Source organism: Bombus vancouverensis, chromosome 6, assembly GCF_051014615.1.
Source record: "Bombus vancouverensis nearcticus chromosome 6, iyBomVanc1_principal, whole genome shotgun sequence".
NCBI classification, from domain to species: domain Eukaryota; kingdom Metazoa; phylum Arthropoda; class Insecta; order Hymenoptera; family Apidae; genus Bombus; species Bombus vancouverensis.
This window is the reverse complement of record NC_134916.1, coordinates 13,152,223-13,173,183: the sequence shown is the minus strand read 5'-3', so window position 1 is coordinate 13,173,183 and position 20,961 is coordinate 13,152,223. Positions and strand designations below refer to the sequence as shown.

Here is a 20,961-nt window from a genome sequence, read left to right as displayed (position 1 = left end):
CCGGAAACAAGTAACAGTTCCCCGTGTCCGTTGAAGAGGCGGGATGAGGGGGATATTCAGGACGATTTACAGAATTTAAACAGTCTCTAGGGATAAGGCGGTAGCATGGCAGGTCGGATTAGCAGGCTGCCGCCGTCGAAATAATTCCCCCACTTGCCTTTGCCTGGCCACCCCCTTCAACCTCCAGGGGTGGTTACGTCCTTCCTGCGGGATAAAACAAAACAGCCAGCGGAGTATATTAATGCTCGGCTTAATGTGGCCCGCCTAATTAATGGACCGACTCACCGGATGCCCGTACTCTCGTCCTAAAAGTAAAAGATAACGCTTCCGCAGAAGCATTATTAAAGACAAAAGCGTTCGTGCCGGGCGAAAGCCGGTTGGAAAAATTTCCAGCCGAGCCTCTGTTCTCTCAGGTCGACGAAAACACCGGCGACAAGGCATCTCGCGCGAGAATATGACGCGGCTTTTTCCTAGGTATATCACGGTGTTTACAAGCGCGTGAAGGAAACGCGGAAAATTTTGTTTTTCCGTCGAGGAGGTTGCAGGGGTGGTACTCTGGGAGTGTCACGGATGCTGCGAGGGCGGAGCCTTGAGAACTGCATCGAGACTGCCCAGTTACGTCGATAAACAGAGACCTCCTTTCCACGGTTTTCGTTTCAAGGAAATCTTCTTGCGTCTTTGTTACCATCGTTCTGTACATAGTTATATCCTTGTTTCTTGTAAAAATATTTCATAACGAGATATACCGTGCGATATGACACTGGTGACGAATAAGATTCATCCCATTTGAAGATAATAAGTGAAACGTAACGAAGAGATAAATATGGAGAATGATATCGTTGGAAGTTCAAAGTCACTCGACGTAGCTAGGAAAAAATGGAGGCTCGATCGGCTGAACACAGATTACACGGAACTAATTTAATTACATTCAGGAAGATGGTTAACTAAGAAGATCTACCAATTGGAGGACATGTTGGCGGTTGTCGAACATGTACGAGATAATCGAATTATCGTCGCTTTGAGGAGCAGCGTCCGTGGATGATCTGATCACGTACCTGATGAACAGATCGCCAGCGATGCGAGCCGCTTTCGAAGGGAAAGCTCTCGTTATGGACCCTTCACGGTTACGTTCCAACGAACCGTTACCACTGTGCTCCGTTCGCTTCCCGACGATAGTAACTTCTACCGAGTAATTAAAGCCACGCGAAGCACGAAAAGCTAGCGGCGCGATATTGCTGAATAACTGACGTTAATGTTACAAGCACAATTGCGACCGCATCCGCGATAAAGTTGCCATCTAAATTGCTAATTAAACGGCGCAACGCTTTCAGACGATGTTTCTATCTATCGCAACGATGGTTTAGTCATGCGTTTCTATTCTTTGCCGGCGGACAAGGCGTTTTCGGACGGCCGGCAACGACCGCGACTGTAAACTACGAAAATTGTGGAACAAAGTGGAAATTGACCGACCGCATGCAGTCGGCAAAGGTTTTCCAGGTCGTCGCTGGCATTCAGGTTGGCTTCCGCAGGAATTTCTGTGGTGAAATTCCAGGCCTAGCTCGAAAATACTTTTGTAGAATAAGCGTTATACGTGCATGTAGAATAAGCGTTCGCGTTTTCGAATCTCAAAGGAAAACAAGTTCCAGTCACTGGACGGTATTCACATGCTTCTCCGTATCCAAGAAACGCTCGTTTCCTCGAACGTGCTGGAATATGAAACGAAGGACAATGGTGTTTTAAAATTACAAATATACGTGTGATCGATATTCGACGTATAGAATTCTGTACGTGTGCAACCAATAATACGTACGCCGCTCTCATACTTTTCGCGATGGACGTATTAACGACGACTTTAATCAACCAATAATAACAATAAAATATATTAACGTACGACATAAATTCAATGTATGGAGCATTCGATCGTTACCCAATTATTATGTGGGCAACTTTGGGCGCATTCGCATTTAATAGTTTGCATAATTTACCTGGCTAGTTAGTTGTTCTATTAATCACCTCCCTTATAGGGGTATAAAGTTACGCATAATAATTGTACCATTATTTAGATCATATTCGATGTATCGATAACCTGGCTAGCACGCAATGAATTCAACATAATTAATTAACTCGCTTCGACGTATCCATCGAATTTGAGGTTTCCTTTAGTTTCCAAACAAATAGTTTTGAAAAGATATAGTTTAGAAATTGAATTAATTCCATAAATAATATTTTGTTGTGAAAAATTGTAGAGTAAAGTGTAGCAACGCTGGCAAAGATCGAGTCATAATATCGTTCTAAACGTATGAGTTTCAAATATTTCCGTCTTTATTAATTAACGTATCAAAGGCACGGTATTAATATTTGCTTCGCAGTCTGAACCGCATAGAAGATATTAACGTCCCTGTAATATTGTGTCCAGGCTAGAGGGAGAGGACATATTGAAACCGCACAAACTTTGCTCATAGCATCCACCGGGTACTCGTAAATATACAGGGTGGTTAAGATCGAACGTCCCCGCGGACGTAGACAGAATTTAAGTCCGTTGTGAAAGCACTTTGTGAAAAGTTATGGAGGCGTTCCAACTAATCCGAGATGCATGCACATTGTGTTTGGTTAGTATAAATATCCGATGTTGCTACACCTTTCCCAAAGGTACATCCAGAAATCACATACAAAATTAACTATCGATTACTCTTCTAGAATATGTTAAATCTTGAACTATCCGTGTGAACAAATTAGCAGAAAGTACAACTAACGAAAGATCAACTGTTTCTTAGAAATATCACGTCCAAGGAAAGTACGATACTCCGTTTAATATAATATTCCAGGATCTACGTGGAGGGATGTCGTTCAACCGAAACCGTTTCAAACATTCTTGCCTCGAAACTGGAACTTGCCGTTTTCCCCCAAAAATTGTATTTTCCATCGTATGATATAACAAAGTACGAAAAACAAATGATAAATCAAATACTGCAGGCTATACTTCAATCAGACATATTTGCACTCTATATCTAAACCTTACTATCCTGAAAACGGACGATATTTTCGCGTTTCAATAACCGTGAACGACCGGTGAAATAAAATAGAACGGGAGAAGGCAAACGCTGCCGATTAAATAAACGTTAAACCCCGAAATTTCGTTTAAACGGCATACATAGGGGTGGATTAATACATACGTCTTCCGGCGAAAACAATTAATGTTTATCGGGAAGCTCGCACAGCCGTTACCCGACAAGCCGGTGGTTGTTTCAGAACCGGTGCCGCTTAAACGTGCAATAAGTGAAGAGAAGAGAGGGTCAAACTAATTCGATTCTAAACTCTGACCGCATCGCGCGAGAAAGAGGCGACCACGAGGACGGGCAGAGAAAGACCCGGCTACGCACACCACGATGGACACAGATGGCACTAACCGCGCCGTTAAATTCTCAACCTGTAACTCTAATTGCTCATAGACAAGCCGACGTCCTAGTGCCAGATGCCGTTGAAACTTGTTAAAAGCACGCAAACGCGATTAGTCATTTGCTTCTGTTAAACGATGATTTGCCGTGTTGGCTAATCGAGTGGTAATACAGGGCAAAATTAATTGATCGATTACGTATATAATAATTATCGTTCTCATATTAGTTCGCTTGTTCAGAGTTGAGGTGATCAATAGAGATATTGTTATGTTGCAGGAAATCCGAGTGACATCTGAAAATTAATTAACAATGGATGTGACCAAAAGCGAGCCGAGCAAGAACGGGGCAGTGCAACGAGAATGTGGTGGCTGTGGAGAGGTGATCACAGAAAGGTGAGGCCATTCCATAGACAACTATCGTCTTTGTATGTCTAAAGCAAACTCGAGCGAATGCCATCTGTACTATCTATACGACCATATGTCAAATACGCGCAATATTATAAAACGTAAGAATAACGCGATAAGCGACGAAAGGAATTGAAAAATTTGAATCGAAAGAGTAGTTGAGATATAATTCTGGAAAATATCAGACGATAGTCGTTTACTAATAGAAAACGATAAACTACATTTTCTACCAGGTTTTATTCAACTTGATACGTTTATTTGAACTTACGAGCAATTTTTGTCTTACTGCTTTAACGTTTCAAAATAACGATTAATTAACGATAAACTAAATTTTTCAAATTGCAGGTATCTTCTGAAGGTATTGGACATGTTCTGGCACGAAGACTGCTTGAAGTGTAACAGCTGCAACTGCAGACTCGTGGAAGCTGGCCCGTCGCTTTTTATAAAGTCTAATCTCATATTGTGCAAGAAGGATTATCTAAAGTAAGCAATTTGTCTAGCTGCCATTTCTCGAAACGCATCACAACGTATATACCCGTGAAAGAATCGCGAGTTTGTAATATTATAATTCTATTCTGGTCTGGGCACGTTGGCGTTTCATATCTCATTGTGTCGTGGTGCACGGTGACGTCAATAAAGAGCAAAGTGGAAAAGGCGACGTTAAGCTAACGTACGGACAGACCTCGACGTGGCGAACGGAAGCAACAAATCGAATTTTACAGATGAGTTTCCCTTATTGAATACATCCACGTCCCATATAAACAGGCGAGGGCAAATAAACCGTGTTGAGATTACAAAGTCCCGAGGGAACACGCGCAGGTGGCGCGTCTGCAAAGAGCGTTCGCTGTCGAACCTCCGTGGCCTTTATTAATAGCCCAATATTTGAAGATGGCATATTCCTGGTGGTCGTAAGCTTATTGCTCCTCCTCAACTAAAAGTCTATCTACCCCAATGCCATGACAACACATTTTGGCCTGTCGAATAGCATAATATCGTGAAAGAAGAAAATAAAGCGGGAAATTATTACAAAACCTTTGCCTCGTCGGGTTTCTTATAATAATAAAGTTTTGTTTTTCGATTTGCGCAGACTCTTTGGACACACTGGTCACTGTGCGGCCTGCAATAAAACCATTCCAGCCTTCGAGATGGTGATGAGGGCGAGAACGAACGTTTATCACTTGGAGTGTTTTGCGTGTCAACAATGTAATTACAGGTGAGGTGCTTGACGATCTCTTAGAACAGCGGTGCGCGATACTCGAATGTTTCGAGATATAACACGGTCTAAGATAATAATTCGAGCAGAGGAAAATCGTACGAAAGAAAAATAGAAACTTTGGAAAAGTGAATTGTATGGAATCTCGTTAAGGAGTTGTTGGAGAACCGGATATAGTCTTAGGCGTGCTAGCGATATTATGTTATTAAATATAACGGGAGGCTGTGATTAAACATTCACACCCAAGGGTGGTGGGAAAGTCACTGACTTCTGGGAAGTATTCGTCGTGGCAGCTCATCCGTATAACAATTTAATTCGAGCCAACCCGGCCGTGTGCCTGGGGGCTTGGCAAAACTTCTGCAGCACTTCGCAACACTTCGCTTACTTATTCACAACAACCAAGTTAAGCCCGAAGCTCGTTCGAGTCTGTGTTTAAATCGAAACACCTCGGTGAATCCGGCGGATGAAGATAATCGGCGCAAGAATCGAAAAGCCGTGAGTAACTGTCGTGCTTTCTCACCGGACTGAGCAATAAAGTCAGATTAATTACACCGTTCTTATTCGCATACTTTCTCTTCTTTATTATCATCGATTTTGAGCAACGAGATATTTATCGTTCAGACGAATCTTCAAAAGTATACTTGGCGATATCGAACAACAGTTTTTAATTTCCGACGAAAACAGCTTTAATTCTCGACAGAAACAGGCGTATCCTCGTTTACGTGAAAATTAAAATTTCTGAAAAATGAATTCGCGTTCTACGTGTAACGAAGAAGTCCGGTGAAATTTCTGTGACGGGCATAATTGACGTGAGGACGGCACGGTAGGGGTGTTGAGACATCTAGCAAGAGAGGAGATCCGACTGGAAAGTCGGGAGAGTTGCGAACTATGCGAGCGACGTGTAGGTGCCTGGAGGTGCACGTCAGATGCAAATCATGCTGACTAATTCCCCGGAAAACTAACGAATCCCGAGGGCGCGCGAGCCAAATATCCGCCGTTCGCGAGAAACGTTCGTTGCGTAACCGCGTTCCGATAATCTGAAATTAGCAAATTAATTAATTTTCCTGCAGGAATTATTCCTGGAATATTCGACGGCAAACGATATCCCCGAAATTAACGAGCAGCCATCGATCGTGCAAAAGCTTTGAAAATAATAAGAGGGAGGATTAGGTTCGTACTCGTTCGGCTAGGTCGAGAGGTTTAAAGGGTGTTGACGCGGCATTTCGTCCACCTAATGTCAGACTACGGCATTTCTTTGACCTTTCTCCCTACGAATGCTTCCGTTTTCTACTAACGGGCTCCTGTTTCACCGATATCAACGTATCGTGCGTCTCGATTCGGATACAAACAAGGTACACGTGAGTAAAGAATGTTTGCGCCATCGTCGCCGGGAATTAGTCGAGTGGCCGTTTCTGCTCGAACGAGTTACATGTTCACTGTTGAATTTAAAATATAATCCACTATTAAAAATAGAATTTTTTACCATGTAAGCGACTCCTATCGCGATCGCGATGCCGAGAATAAAAATGAAAAGAAGAAAAGAAAAATAGGTATGAGGTATGGTGCCGCATGGGCAAAGGTTAGCAGCTCGGCGTGCTCCTACGGTAGCACGTGACTATCGAGCAAAGCCGATTACTGCTTAAAGATACGTCGAAAGTATACTTTCTTTCGTGGTCGAAGGTAACGTGCAACCCTTAAGGCGAACCATTGGTTAGGGGTCGAAGCGGTTGACCGTAGGTAAAGCGGAAACGGATGTGGCCGTTGGGTCACGCGATCTCTACGAGCCGAGCATAAAACACCTGAGTTGTTTAATCATACGCTCCTAAGCTGAGTCGTACATCGTAAACTCGCGGGGGTTGGTCTCCCTTTCTTCTGTTCTCTCACTCGATCGCTCGCTTTCACTCACGTGCTTTCCTTTACCGAGATGTACGGCCGGATAAAAGTACTCCGTTTATCCATTAACAGGTATGTTCCGACGAGTTAACGGTATCAATAAAAGTAACCGATACAATTGTCGTGAAATGTAGGTGTGCCGCGAAACAACTCGATCGTCCCTTCTACCTACTCGAGACTGATAAAACGCTACTGTATCTTTATATTAACTTAAAAAGGATGTTGCTCGATCACTGCATGTTTTCACAACTTACGATATCTCGTCTCGTTAATAACAACGATTATTACATTATATACGCCGTATATCGAGATAAATGAATTTCTTACACGGATTACAACGGTAGATAGATAAACGACAATTGGAGCTGTTTAAACGTCGCCAATGGTAGACATAGCTTTTTCGACTTGCGATCCAACCGACGGAACTTCGAGCTCGCCTTTTGTCTATGAAAGCACGGCAGGTATTGTCGAGCGGCTTCTCCCTCGCAAAGCCCATTGTTCGTGCTTATATTGTATTTAGGCATTACGAGTCAGGCTGGTATAATTGTTATTGTTCCGTGGCGCTTATCGAACACGCTGCTCTGCTGCATTCCCACGCGAGTCATCGCCTGGCCTCGTAATTACTCGAAAATCATTAAACTTCCACGGTGTACGAAACGCCTGGCAAGTCATGACGTCCGCCATTAATAGAAACGTTTCCGGATAATCTCTGGCGCAGAAGCGTAGAAAATGGCGCGAGAAGTAAACGATAGAAATGATATATCATAATATTTCGTTAGGACTGTATCTCTGGCAAACGGCAGCTACCTTATCGTGGGCGCGTGTACGCCAAGAGCGACGAACGTTTCGATGTTCGAGCGAGACGACCGCGAAGCCGCACAATGCAAAGTTAACTCTGCCGTTACGAATTCACGCTCTTTAGGAGGGTTGCAAAGAGAGGCGTAGGTAGGTAGGTAGGTAGGTAGATGGTAGGTGGGTAGGAAGGTCGTGCAGAGTGGAAAGAGGCAAGTCGCGTAGAAGGGAGCGGCCATTTTGTTTCCGGTGTCCCGGGAGCACTTCCGGTCACCGTCACGCAGTTCTGCGTCGCGAAGTGCCCTCGAGCTCCTGAGATCTCCTTTCACGATTATATTCAAATTAAATGCGGGAGTCTGACCGGTAATATACTGCCACCAATTTAGCTACAACCCCCCGGAGGGTGGTTCGCCTTACCTCGTTCGCCGACCATCCGACTTTAGTGGCCTGGAAGAATCCCAGAAACCCGCTGTTTCTATCTATTCTACGTTAATCGTCCGTGACAAAAACGTAACCGCGTCCAATGGGGGGAAATCTTTCCGGGTCGCCCCTCTGTGACCACCCCCCGTAAACGATGCTGAAAAATCTCATAGATCGACGGGGACATTGGTAACCGTACACCAAAGGCATCGATCGGAAGAGAAATTTCGATAACGGGAAAAACAACACCGGTTGGACTTTTGTGATCGCCAATAAATGCGCGGCAGACAAGGAATTTGCTTCCGGTTTTCGATGCAAAGCTTGCCGTATCGCGTTCAAGCGCCGCTGCATCCGAACAGTGGGGTTTCAGTTGCACCATTTTCAATGGTGATAATCCGACGTACCGAGGGCCTCGTTGCACGAACCGAACCAGCTTTGTCACCGGATAACCTAGACTCGCATTGCCAGCTCCGGTAGCGGCAGCGATAGACCCCCCCCCCCCCGCATCTCTCCCCCTTTTCCAACCCCTTGTCACTACTCCTCCTCCTCCTACTCTTCCTCCTACTCTTCCTCCTCCTCGTGTTCCACCCCCTTTTGGCAACCCGTTTCATCCCCTTCGCCGAAACTGCCTTCAGCCGAAAGCAGCCCTGTGTAGTTGAACACTACGGACGTGCAATACTCTGCCCCACTCCTACGCTCTCTATCACACACGATACACAAACTCGTGGTAATAGACGTTCCAGCGCGATTATAAATGAAACGCGTGACACGCGGGATCGAATTACTTCAACGATCAACGGATTCTCTGGCAGAACGATGGTCGCGCCGTGGGAAATCCGGAGCTGCGCGCTTCCACCGTAACGAGCTGGTATTTGTTTCCGTGCCATCAAAATGTGTATCATTATTCATGCGTTTCGTTGTTTCGTGGGTCAAAAGGAACGCGAACACAGAGATGGAAAGAAAATTCAGCAGTCAGTCAAAAATGAAGCTATTACGCAGAGGTATAATTTTCTTTCTTGGAAACGTTGTTTGGTCGTGCATCGAGTTAAACGGACGATATGGACCGCGGTTGATAGGGAACGCCGTGATACCAACACGATCGTCCGTCATGACAATTTTACGACTACGCGTGTATACCTTTGTGTTACATGGATGCCACCACGACGCAGCGCACGTACACTCAAGCTATGCACGGTAATCGGAGCCAAAAATTCTCTGAGTTTAATTGAACGCGATAACCGATACAAATTGAACATTGCGGTGAAATGGCAACAGGTTCGGTAAAAGGCGCGTGGCTGAACCAAAGATATCAAATAAAAGATCACGATGATCCGACTAAACGAAGAAAAAAGACAAGTCCGAGGAAGACTAACAGTATTTTGACTCTCAAGTAAGTAAAAAAAAGGAGAAATACGTTATACGAGTGAAATCGATATGTATACAACAAGAATTAAAATGGAGATAGAAAAGAACCATCCTTAGAATCCTTACTCTTATCCAAGCTAACTCGAATAATTCCGCTAGCGAAGAATTCTTTTAGCAAACAAAATTCGTCAATATCAGCGGTACTCGATAATCGGGAATCTTTATGCGAAACGTTAATCGATCGCGCAGTCCGTGAACGTGGCACATTTCACGCAGCCGGTACGGATTGTTCGCCGGCGGTGCTTTTGGCGCTGACAATACCGCAATGCACAGGTTGGCCTAATAAAACTATGATCGCCGGATAAAACAGTGCAGTGCATGCTGGTAATTAGCGGTATACATAAATCATTGGCAACGTAGCACGTAAATGCATACACACACGCCAACGTGTACCCGCGGCCACACCGTCACCCATTACAAACCCCCGCGCACCCTTTCAACCCCCGACAGTCGAGCAAACGAGAGATCTGTGTGTATGTATAATGGGCTACGCAATGTTGCAAACTTGGCCCGCGTATGCGACGCCACGCTGAATCTTTGCTTTTTGTTAGATTCGTGTCGACTTAAATAGAGAAATGAGTAATACCTTTGCACCAAGTCGAATAAACGAAACATTCATATTAGCTTTTTGTACGTATCAGAGAATTGCGATATGCAGGATGATATTCGCAAGAAGTTTTAGTTTCTCCGATGAAATTCGAACGATTTTTCCATCGATAAAAGTGGATAATACGAAGGACGAAAAAGATCCGTTGTAGGGAAAAATGAACGAGACAGAGATATTGCTCTTAGCGTCGTAATTAATTCGCAGTTGCTAACGACGCTTGCGCCCGTATCGGTGTCTAGACGTAAGCCTTGGATTTTTGAAGCGCTCTCATGCAAAGTGATGACTTAATCTCTGGTTTAGGGGCCTTGTTAGAAAATGGACGTAGCTAAGCCTCGCATGGCTTAAACGGGGCATTAAACTCTTCCCGTATAAGGTATACACATGCCCTATATCACTCTGACAAGTTGCGATTAGTTCGCCCCGAGTAATGCGAGCTTACCGCCTTAACGATGCCTCGCGCTTTCTGCTTTTATTTTAATATTTTATCGCACGCATTGTCGCCTGATCGATTTCTGCGTGATTTCAGCCGAGGACGAAACATCGCGCGTATCCCCAAACAGGGAACGTAGAAAGTGAACTAATCGAAGATTTTCATCGAGGACGAACTCGAATAAAAGTACAGTTTTCCGATGTCTCGATCAATGGCACTTTTTACTTCCATCAGCCTGGTGTTTTATTTCTCACAAATTTTCGGTGATATTTTAAATATGAAATAGTGGGCGTAGAACGAAAACTGACATTTATATCGTTCTGTTAGAAAAAAACAAACAAACGGGGGAAAAACAATACGCATAAATTACATTCGCACCAGCTGTCAATTCGGACGGTGATATTAGCGGATCGCGGCGTTCTCCAGCAGCGATACGATAGGCGGCAGATATGGCTGCATGCAAAAGTAGTGAACGATCACCGGGGGCGAGAGCTGCATGCGTGTCGGGGCGTGCGTGCGGTATGAAGCGCGCACGACAGAATAATTAACGAAACATCAAATTCCGTTAAACGCGGGAAATTAATCGAGCAAACACGAAATTAGCTGAGGCGAACGGTAGATACGCGGTTGTACACGCGCAAAGATCCCAGCACACCTATATACGCTTCATATTATATACACACTGGCGGTCACACAGATACGCGCGTATTTGCGTTACGTGGCCGCCGATAAAACGATACCGAAATTGCCGCACCGCGGTGAATGTCGTTATAGAAATTAATGCGATTTCCCTCGGGCTATCTACCCCCAGCTTAGATTTACTATAACCATAATCGAAATATAATCGAGTGCATCCGCGATGCCAGACGCGTGAAACGCGACTCTTCGTGTGTACGCGCCGCCTATTCGTCCGTAGTCATTGCGTTGCGCCTGTTGCGAATCCTGTTACGAAATTCCTTCCAATGCGTCATGCTGTAAACCACCGGAGTGGTTCGCAGCTTATGCGTGCGATAGTAGCAAAACCAGACGTCCATCGTTCATGGTCGAGCCTCGTGTTTTACAAACATTTGTTTTCATGCAGCGGTGTGCCTGCACGTTTATAAACAACGCGCGGCGTGCCGCGAAATGTAATTCTTTTTCCCCTGTGCATGACTCGGCATGAGCCGAGCCAATTAGGGAAAACTGCGCGTCGATGGTCGCGCTGTACGCCTCTGCACGATATTACCGAAGCGAAACGATGCGAAACATGTTCGACTTTGTAATCGGACTCGGTCCTTGGGAAAATAACGGGAAAGCGCACCGACATTAGCCAACGATCGGTATGGGAAAATGGAGGGGAGAAAGACGCGTGTACATGTAGATGGGGTTACGAATCGAGCTGATGTTTGCGTCAGACTCGAATGCTTTGTCGGTTGACAAACTCGACGTGTGCAACGTAATGTTAGACGGCTTGTGTAATCACAGAAACGCGGTCTACCCCTTAATAGGAAACTTCAATTGCAAATTAGTTCGTGGAACTATGCGACGAACGCTTTAATAGCCAGCATGTGATAATATCGGGCGAATTTACGTTTGTCCGCTAAGCAAATTCTTCGAAAAGCGGTGGTGGATGGAAGCGGGTGTGCCGTTGGTGAATCGAATACGAGAGCCAATAAATAATGAGAGCGCGGGAGATCGGCCGCGCTCTCGCGCGTGACCGTCGATAAAATAATAATTACCGGCGACAATGCGCCCGGTACAAATTGCCCGTTAATTTTTGCCGATAAACATTCGTAAGCCCGCGTAGAAGCGAAAACCGTATGCACGCGACGCGTAAATAATGGTGAAAATACGATCACGAAAAGCGCGTGTACCTCTACGCGGACACGTTCGATGTGCGAATGGCACACACTGCGCATATGTGTGCGTGTACCTGTGCACGACGCGGTCGAACGTGCGGCGCTGGAGGTTAGCCTCGGCGTAAATATCGCTAGACAATAATTTGGGGTGGTTATTAGCGATAATAAAATGCCAATTTATCGAACGATGCCTTTCCCATCAACATCCGCGATTTATAATCCGTATTCTCGATGCTTCGTCACGATCGCGCATCGCAACCACCCAATGTCCAGCTATTATTCACAGATGGAAAAAACGTGTTGTTGTACGTTTGCACGCGTTTAGCAGAATCGAAGATTCAGGAATCGGTAGTTTTGTTTAAACGGTCTGTACGGTTGCTCATTATGGACCGATAAGCCAACAGGGGTGAAACAACGCGGCGTCGACTGTCTCGGGCAGGTCACAATGAAACTAAGGCGCAATCTGAAGCCCCGTTTCTCTGTGACACATTGGTTTCTGAGTTACCGAGCGTCTGTGTCAGACACCCCGTATCTAGTGGGCTGCAACGGAGTTAGACGACTCGGTATAATATCACTTGTCACGTCCAACGTCAGTTCGGAAACCTAGACTATTCGGTTGCTATACGGTTGCAATAACACTGCCTATAGCTAAGCGAGCGTATAACTCGCGCCGTCCCCAACAGTCTGTTCGTTTGCTTCGTCTCGACAGTCGTAAAGGAAATAACATTCCTGAAATTTCCATGATACTTTCGAACCTTACTAATTACATCGCGTCTTAATACGAAAGTATCTTTCATCGAATATCGATATCTTTTACAAACCTTTACGACCGTTTTATAAAATCAAGGTAAATCGACATATCGCTATCGAATCGATAAGAAAAGATCTTTATAGACACGTCACAGAAAGCTAGATTACGATAATAGATGGGCGTCCATCGACGCAACTTTCGAGAGGAAGAAGGTGGTGCTGGGAGCAGCTTGCGACACGTAAACCTCATGGGTTCAGGGTCCCGTCCAGTGCATCAATTTCAACTTTACTCGCCGTCTCCCTGTTTTTAGAAGACGCATTTTCTTCCACTTAACTTTCCCGGCGATAAGGGCAAGCTCTACGTCGAGGACCTGGCGGCGACAGGACGAGAGAGAAAGAAGACCAGGGGTTCGCGTGCAAAGTAAAGTTGTTCTTTAGTTCGTTAGGTCGGATCTACCGACAGCCAGGGGAGGCTGCTTTTCCGCTTTACTTATGAGACTCGAAGGTGAAAAGATAACCTAGCAACATTATTCACCGCTGGAAAGGAGCTGCGGTTGTTACAGCTAGGTTTAAGAATTCGCCGATGGCAACCTGCTGACGTAATACAATTTGATCAGCCCTCGATCCCCTACGTTTCCCTTGCTTACATCGCTACAGATAGAAGATTACATCGCTGCAAAAACTTCAACAAAATACAGTAGAAACTTGTTTATTCGCACTTCGTTTATGCGAAGAAATTAATACTCGACTTAAAACGTACTACTTCAGTTACACGAATGTGTATTCTGACAACGACTGCAAATGTTTTCGGAGTATCTATAAGGTATACTATATCTCGAATATTTTATGTACTTTTGCGTATTATGTGCATTTTTGCATCCTCAAATTTTCCATTAATGCATAAGAATCTTCGGTATTCCTGTAGCGAATATGATGGTTTGTTCGCATCGAGAATAAGTTCAACGTGTTAAAGAGGAAACAGCTAAACGCGATGGAGAAGCAACTGGTCCGCTTCAGTTTTCCAAACATTATGTTCCTTTTTACGAAGTAGTATAGGAAGTAGAGGGTGAATAATTTGGTTATTCGTCTTGACCTGTTCGGATGATCGATCCTGTACAATCTTCTAAAACATTTCTTCGACGATAATGTGACGATAGTAGTCGGACGATCGTCAATATTCCGATTCCACATATATTGTACAGGCACAGAACGTTTTTGTTTCGTATAGTTGGCACTGTCATTATGATCTCGTTAAAGAGAAAGTTTTGCACAGCTCATCACAAGGGTAAAAGAGGATGCCCAGGGGCCAGTCTACGGATGGGCTTCTGTTCGAGGGTACAGGATGGATTCGAACTCCCAAGGGTGAAATGGCTCATTCCGACGCACTTATCCGGCGCACGCCGTAGATAACCATAGATTAATGGGGCTTGGAGACTCGAAAGGCGACGGAAAGAGACAAACGAACGAGAGTCGAAGGACGACAGAAGGGAATGAAAGACCAAGGGCAAAAGCGAGTAAAGACATGTGTCACGGAAAAGAGGAAAGAGGAAAACTCGATCTATAAGAGAGGGCGTTATACCTTACTCGGCGTCCTAGCTGATTTATTGTTTATTGAGAAATATGGCCGTTACTTCGCTCCTAAGAATTAACTTAACTCTCTTCTTTCCTCCTTTCATTTCGAACGGTTCAACGAACTTCAATCGGAGAGAACGAAAAAAAAAAACTGCACGAAATACGAAACGGTTGCTATTACTTTCACCATCGGACGAGAATCGATCAAAGAGAGAATAGCCGAACGATGTTCGCTCGCAAAGTTCGAGTCGGGATGAAATTTTCACCAATTATTAGATAATACTGTATTAATGCATCGCTATATATAGTCTTTGAAACTCCTGCAGCTTTACGCCAAGTTGATGGACTTTGCTTAATGCAAAGCCGACCCACAGAAAGGATTAGGCTAGCTAAGCCCGCTACCAGAACTCTATCTCTTCCTCTCTTACTGTTTCTCCCCTCTAGGATATTCAGGATATTCAGTTATCAAGAGCTACCGGTCAGAAGGAGGTACTGTTAGAAGTCAAACAAGCTGCCCTAAGCGAGATAAGGCTGTTAGTCAGACCTGTAAGTTATCGGATAAGGAGCTCATCCCGTGTTTTTCAAAAATAAGCGATCGTATTAAGGAAATTAACACGTACAAGTCCCGACAATACTCACGATTGGCCATACAGTTTCTCTGTATGATAATAAACCACGGTTTACGCACATATTAACTCGAGCCAAGAAGTTTGCAGCTTGGTTCCTTGCACCTAACTCCGGACAAGATTTGGTAATTAAACCATGGCCTTTGCAACTTTGAATTATGCGTGTTCACGGTCCTACGCAGGAGAACTCCTAGGGGACCAATTTGTTGATTAAACCTTCGAAGCATCTTACCTTCTAATTCCAAGACCCTCTGCTTCTCAGCCACCATAGGTATTCCAGCTATATGTAAAAAGTTTGTCTATATTTCCAACTATTTTAGCATGGTTTTCATTGAAAAGACACTGTTGAAGAAGACCCGATCAACCTTACAAGAATAAACAAGAAATCTAAATCATCCAACGAGTTTCAGCCACTTAAATCGACTCCATGGATCTCTTTAATTGTGAGCTTAATTTTGGGGTTTACGTTCATAACCCTTGCACGAGGAGGGTCGCATTATTCTCCCGTGGGGTGCAATTTATTAAATCCACTCCGGAATACGCTCGATTCGTATAATGCGACGCAGATTTCACGCTGGCGCATATAACAAGACGAGAAAGAACAACAAAAGTTAAACAAAACTAAAACAAAGAAAAAACTAACGCCGCGAAACGATCGAACGTTTGGCGGAACGTTGGCTTTCATCACCCATTTCCGTTACACCGTATCGCTTCGAGTAAATGACTCGCACGGACTGCTTTGAAATTGATTTTAACGACAGAATTAACATCGAAACAATCTACAGTTTTCGATAGAATTACGCGAACGATTTGGATATTTTCCAGCCAAATTACAGGAACGTCAACACCATCGCTGGTATCCCTGTCATCCACAATGCACAACTATGCGTCGAGGGCAATGCCGCTCTCTTTTCGAGTGTAAAATTGAATCAGCGCTTTTTAAACGTCCCGCACGCTTACTTTTACGCGTTTCGTTGGCGCGTTCCTGTACGTTTGATGAAAAACATAAATCGTTCGCTCGGCGCTCCGACATACGTGAAATTTTCAAACTTATCAACGTTTCTGAACAAAAGTAAAATATTCAAATACAAAATCGTCACAGTCTTTGTCTCGTTATCGATATGAATTATCCGAGATCGCGAAGAAAGGTCGTACACGTAGATCGATTCGTCTCGACCGTGATACTCGTCGATAGTCCAGACCGTGGACCAACTTGCCCGAAGCTGGCTCGTGAAATGACGATGAACGGAACCGAAACAAAACCTCGACAATGCCCGCCGGTTACACTTACGGTTCTACTGCTATAGCTGCTGGATAACTTCGATATTCGATATCGGTACATGGAAGATTTCGGAGTTGAAAGATCAAGCTTGTACTAGGCTGCTACGGGCTACTTCATGATAGGAAACTTAGGTAGCAGCGTAAGTCATGTTTAACCCGGTTCCCCTTAGTGGCACGTCAGCTCGTAAACCAAAGTGACTTAGCGGACCTCGGACATCCACTTCCGGTATACGCGGTCTCTCGAATGCGGCTGCTTCCCATTGGCCAATTCAAATTAGCCGGAGTTTATCTGGAATTATGGAGTACGGTAGCGTACTTCTCGACGATGCTCATCGATGAGCACGAGTACGTGCTTCCGAGCAGATCGATCGACTATGGGCCGCTGCCATAATTGGCAGATTCCCTCGTTATATTCACCAATTAAGTTCTCGCCTGGCTCTGCCAAAAACTGTTTTGTCAATTTCCAGCGGGCTGAAGGACCATCGCGTTTTGTTCGGCCGCCGTTGGAAAACAAACAAGGAAAAAAAAAAGGAAAAATCGATGCCTGCGAGCCGCAGGGGAGAGGACGATGTCTGTCCAAAGCGGAGTTTACATGCGTGCGTTGGACGCGTGTGTGGGTTCATGCCAGCGCATTATAGTTCGTTGCCGTTAACTGGCAATTATGCAGAGTGGAAGCTTAGCCTTCCGAAATGGGCATCGATCGTGTGCCGACTATCCATACCGTTATGCTGCCATATCCAGCCAATACGCTTCCGTGAAACGGAGATAATCGCGCGTCGAATCGAAACCGCGATTCCTGCGCCTTTCAACCGCTCGTCCTGTACGAAACGATGGAAAACGTTGGAAACGCCGAAACGTTTCCTTCGATTCGGATGGTCTATCTTCTCTCATCGAAGGGATGTCGCAACAGGATCTAGAAAGACGGCGACGCGATCGACGAACATGGTCGAAGATTGACGAGCTTGCTTGGAACTCGATGTCAATTTCCAGAGATGAGAGCCCGCCAGGCTTTTCTCGCAGTCACCGGTGTCGCGGATGATCCTAGAGAACTGATAAGTACCTGCTTCAGGCGAACGGTAGATTTATTGCCGTGCTTGTCGGTCTAACCTCTCGCTGCCACCCTTCCCTCTTCAGTTCTATCTTTACCCCGTCGATCTTTCTCTCTTTCTCTCTGTTTCTCGTGTTCCCCCTCCCGTTTTCTTAGTATGGAACTTGCCCTCGTCTAGTTCCGCGACCGAGAACCATTCGTACAGCCTCCCTCTCTTCTTCCGCTTCCGACCAAAACTCGACTTCCGTTTTATTGGCGGAAATAATCTTTGATGTGATTGCGTTTTGCCTTGGAACTTTTTTCTCCAACCACGAGGGCGACCAAGCCGATCGATTTGTGATACGCGGACCCGATTCAACTTCAACAGCCGCCAACCGCTTTCGGCTCCGCATATTTACGATAATGCGTTCTTTTTTTCCCTCTATCTCTCTTTCGTCGGGGCTCGTTACATATTAATACGATTTGCATTAGCATAACAGCGAACAATATCGGCGAGAAAGAACGATAGAACGATATATACAAGAAACTAAAGAGTTGGAGAAGTGGGAGACGAAAAATCGCGGTGATTCTTTCCCGTAAAGTAAAGAGCGATACGTAGCAATTGTTCGATAAGACAGAGGCTTTATAAGGCGTTCAAACGATGACGAAGGGACAGTGAACGTGTCGCATAGAAATATCGCAGTTTCATCCAGCCGATTCAACCCCTTCGAAGCAACAAAGCCGCGTTCCTAAAGGTATCAACGACCCATCGTTGTCTTAATTTCCTTCGTAATCTAGGTTATTAATATAGCTTAGGGTCGGCGGCGCGTAATTTCACGCCGCATAGAAATTAATAGAAAGACGAATGCTCCCTTCGCGTACTTTATAGCTGAATACCCAAACGGAATATCAAATGAACCCTACACTGGTGGATTTCTATATTCGTTTTGGAAAATTTCACCAGAAAATTTCAGTAGAAAATTTCACTAGAAAATTTCATTAGAAAATTTCATTAATTTCATTCTTTAAAATTAACTACCAGTATTTTTCTTCGTTCGATAACGCGTTACGACATTCATCCTACTAATTAAAAAAAAAAAAAAAATCGTCCGCTGTATTCGAAGTCTTGAGCCCATCGGTTCGACGTCGATGGGATGCGTGACATGACATAGGGCCCGTGAACATTTCCATGTCAACGTGCACCGTACGGTCGGACAATGAGTCGCGGATTCGAGACGTCGCGTTGTGTATTATCGAGTGGCATTCCGACGCGTCTCTGCAGCGACATTTAGATAGCGACGTCAACTGTCTACGGGGGTAAATCTGTCTTGGAAGCAAAGGCAGCGCACTTCCCCCAAGCGCCACAGCGACCAGCCCTCGCTACCGAACCGAGCGAATTCACTTCTGATCGAATTAGCGCGTCACAGTTCCCTGATACCCCGACAGTCTGAATTAATTAACAGGAGAACGCACTAGGTAAGCAGCCATTATCGAAATAAAGCGGTCAGATATGAGGTGGCATCGCGGGGAATAACCCGAAGGATCCGATGAATCGTCAATTTTTGCCTGTATAAATTTAAGGTGTTCTAGAAATCAAAAGAAATGAAAAGAGCGAGTTTCGAGTGCTAAAAATACGAGTACTGGCGAATGAAAGAACAGAGTATAGAATAGAGAAAGAGACGCGTGTCTGTGACTTTTGAACCATACTCTTAATCTTTTTTTAAGTTGTATCGTACATGAAAATTATTATTACATCTAGTTATTGTTATATCTAGTTATTATTTTACCTTTCGGCACCATAATAGAAATCCCAACGATATTTTGATAAAACTAGTTACGATGGTGGCAGGAATTCTTACTGTTTCTTAAACAGACAAGACTACCTAACGTCATATCGGGAGAACGTCTCGACGCGAAGGAACAGCGTCTTGACTCCATTAACTTCACACTTAGCAGCACCTTAGAAACCCTGGTGTCGGCGGAAGATCTGATTAGGGGTTCGAGTCTCTGCTAAACGCGTTAGTCTCGACTGTAGAACGTCGAAGAGGGAGGGGAGGTGGAGTGTACAGCTCCATCAGGTGCTAGAACGGTAGCTCTGCGAGAAGCCGCTGGGGTGGGACGTTTGGAGGCGGGGATGGTTGTCTCTCCATAGTTTGATGCAAATTGAGTAGGAGCACTGGCAACTACCAAGAATGTAGACCCTTTCTCTGGCTCTTCTCTGCCGCGTAGGGATTCCGCGATCAAGTACAAAATTTATTCTCTGCAACCACCTTCTCGCCAACGTTGCACCACCTCCCACCTCCTAGTCTCAGGTCTTGACTACCGCCGAAGTGTTGCCTTTTGGGGTTTCTCATCCTACTGCTTCGACAACTCGCTCTGTTTGCCGACGAATCTCGGGAGCTTCCTCTCGACTTAGCAACGTTAAAGTCGAAACGCGGGGAACGGTTAACTGTTTGCAAGACAACCCCTTCGCAATCATCTCGTTTTCTAGTTTTCCTATGCGTTGATAGATATCAGGAAAAAAATTTCGAAACGCTTGGCTTCTATTTCTAAAGCTCTATGAAAGAAAGCTGTATGAAACTGGATTTCTTTTCCGAACACGACGTTGCCTCGAAATGACATTACCGCGAACGAGAACGTTCCGACGCCATTTAACGTCACTAATGCTCGAAGCGTTTAACATTGCACAGACGTGTAACGCGTATCTAGTCAGAAAATCACAACACCATTACGCTACGATCTCGTTGCTTCCATCCTTCTTCCTTTCTGTAGCTTACCATCATCATCTCGCTCTAATGTTCCCTTTTTATGGCGCACGATTCGAAGCTGCCCCCGGGATCGATTTTACTTCGCACCATGGCACTTATCGTACCCCGTTACGGTGGAGCATTGCTTTTTATGGCGGTCCATGCTAGATGTTCCGATCGCTCTTCGCTTCTCTCGCTATTTTCTTTCCCTCCCGTAACCCTCTGCTCTACCCCACGCGTTCTTCCGCCTGTTTCCCTGTCTTCTCTCCTCTCGACCGTTCGGAATCGCGGAATTAAAAGAATGGAAAATCGAAGGGTGATCACCGTTCGCGATGTCAGTTACGGACGCGAACAGATGCTATCTCAATTCATTTTTGATGACGCTAAATCATCCTGCCTGCTATCGATCGCGTTACGTATCGGAAACCGCTCTACGTTTCTTCGACTGAACGCAAAGTAAAGATCGTTGCTAACTCTGTCGCCATTTCCACGGAATTTAATAGCATAACCTCGGATGACATCATCGAGCTCGAAAATATTT

The 20,961-nt window shown here is 45.0% G+C and overlaps 1 protein-coding gene and 1 long non-coding RNA gene across 3 annotated transcripts in view; one reads left to right on the top strand and one right to left on the bottom strand.

The window, feature by feature from the left end:
- Positions 1-20,961, bottom strand: part of LOC143302809 (uncharacterized) — a 127,537-nt gene that overhangs the window by 81,952 nt on the left and 24,624 nt on the right. The window lies entirely within an intron of this gene.
- The window catches only part of LOC117155691 (LIM domain only protein 3), a 70,400-nt gene that overhangs the window by 37,443 nt on the left and 11,996 nt on the right, over positions 1-20,961 (top strand). The window contains exons 1-4 of one of the 2 annotated variants that reach the window (XM_076619437.1): positions 3,396-3,560; positions 3,672-3,787; positions 4,145-4,282; positions 4,887-5,012. In XM_076619437.1, the coding sequence (XP_076475552.1) occupies positions 3,705-3,787; positions 4,145-4,282; positions 4,887-5,012 (347 nt within the window). In that variant the 5' untranslated portion in view covers positions 3,396-3,560; positions 3,672-3,704. Of the gene's footprint in view, positions 1-3,395; positions 3,561-3,671; positions 3,788-4,144; positions 4,283-4,886; positions 5,013-20,961 lie in introns of those variants that run through there. The other variant, XM_033331950.2, reaches the window with a different exon arrangement.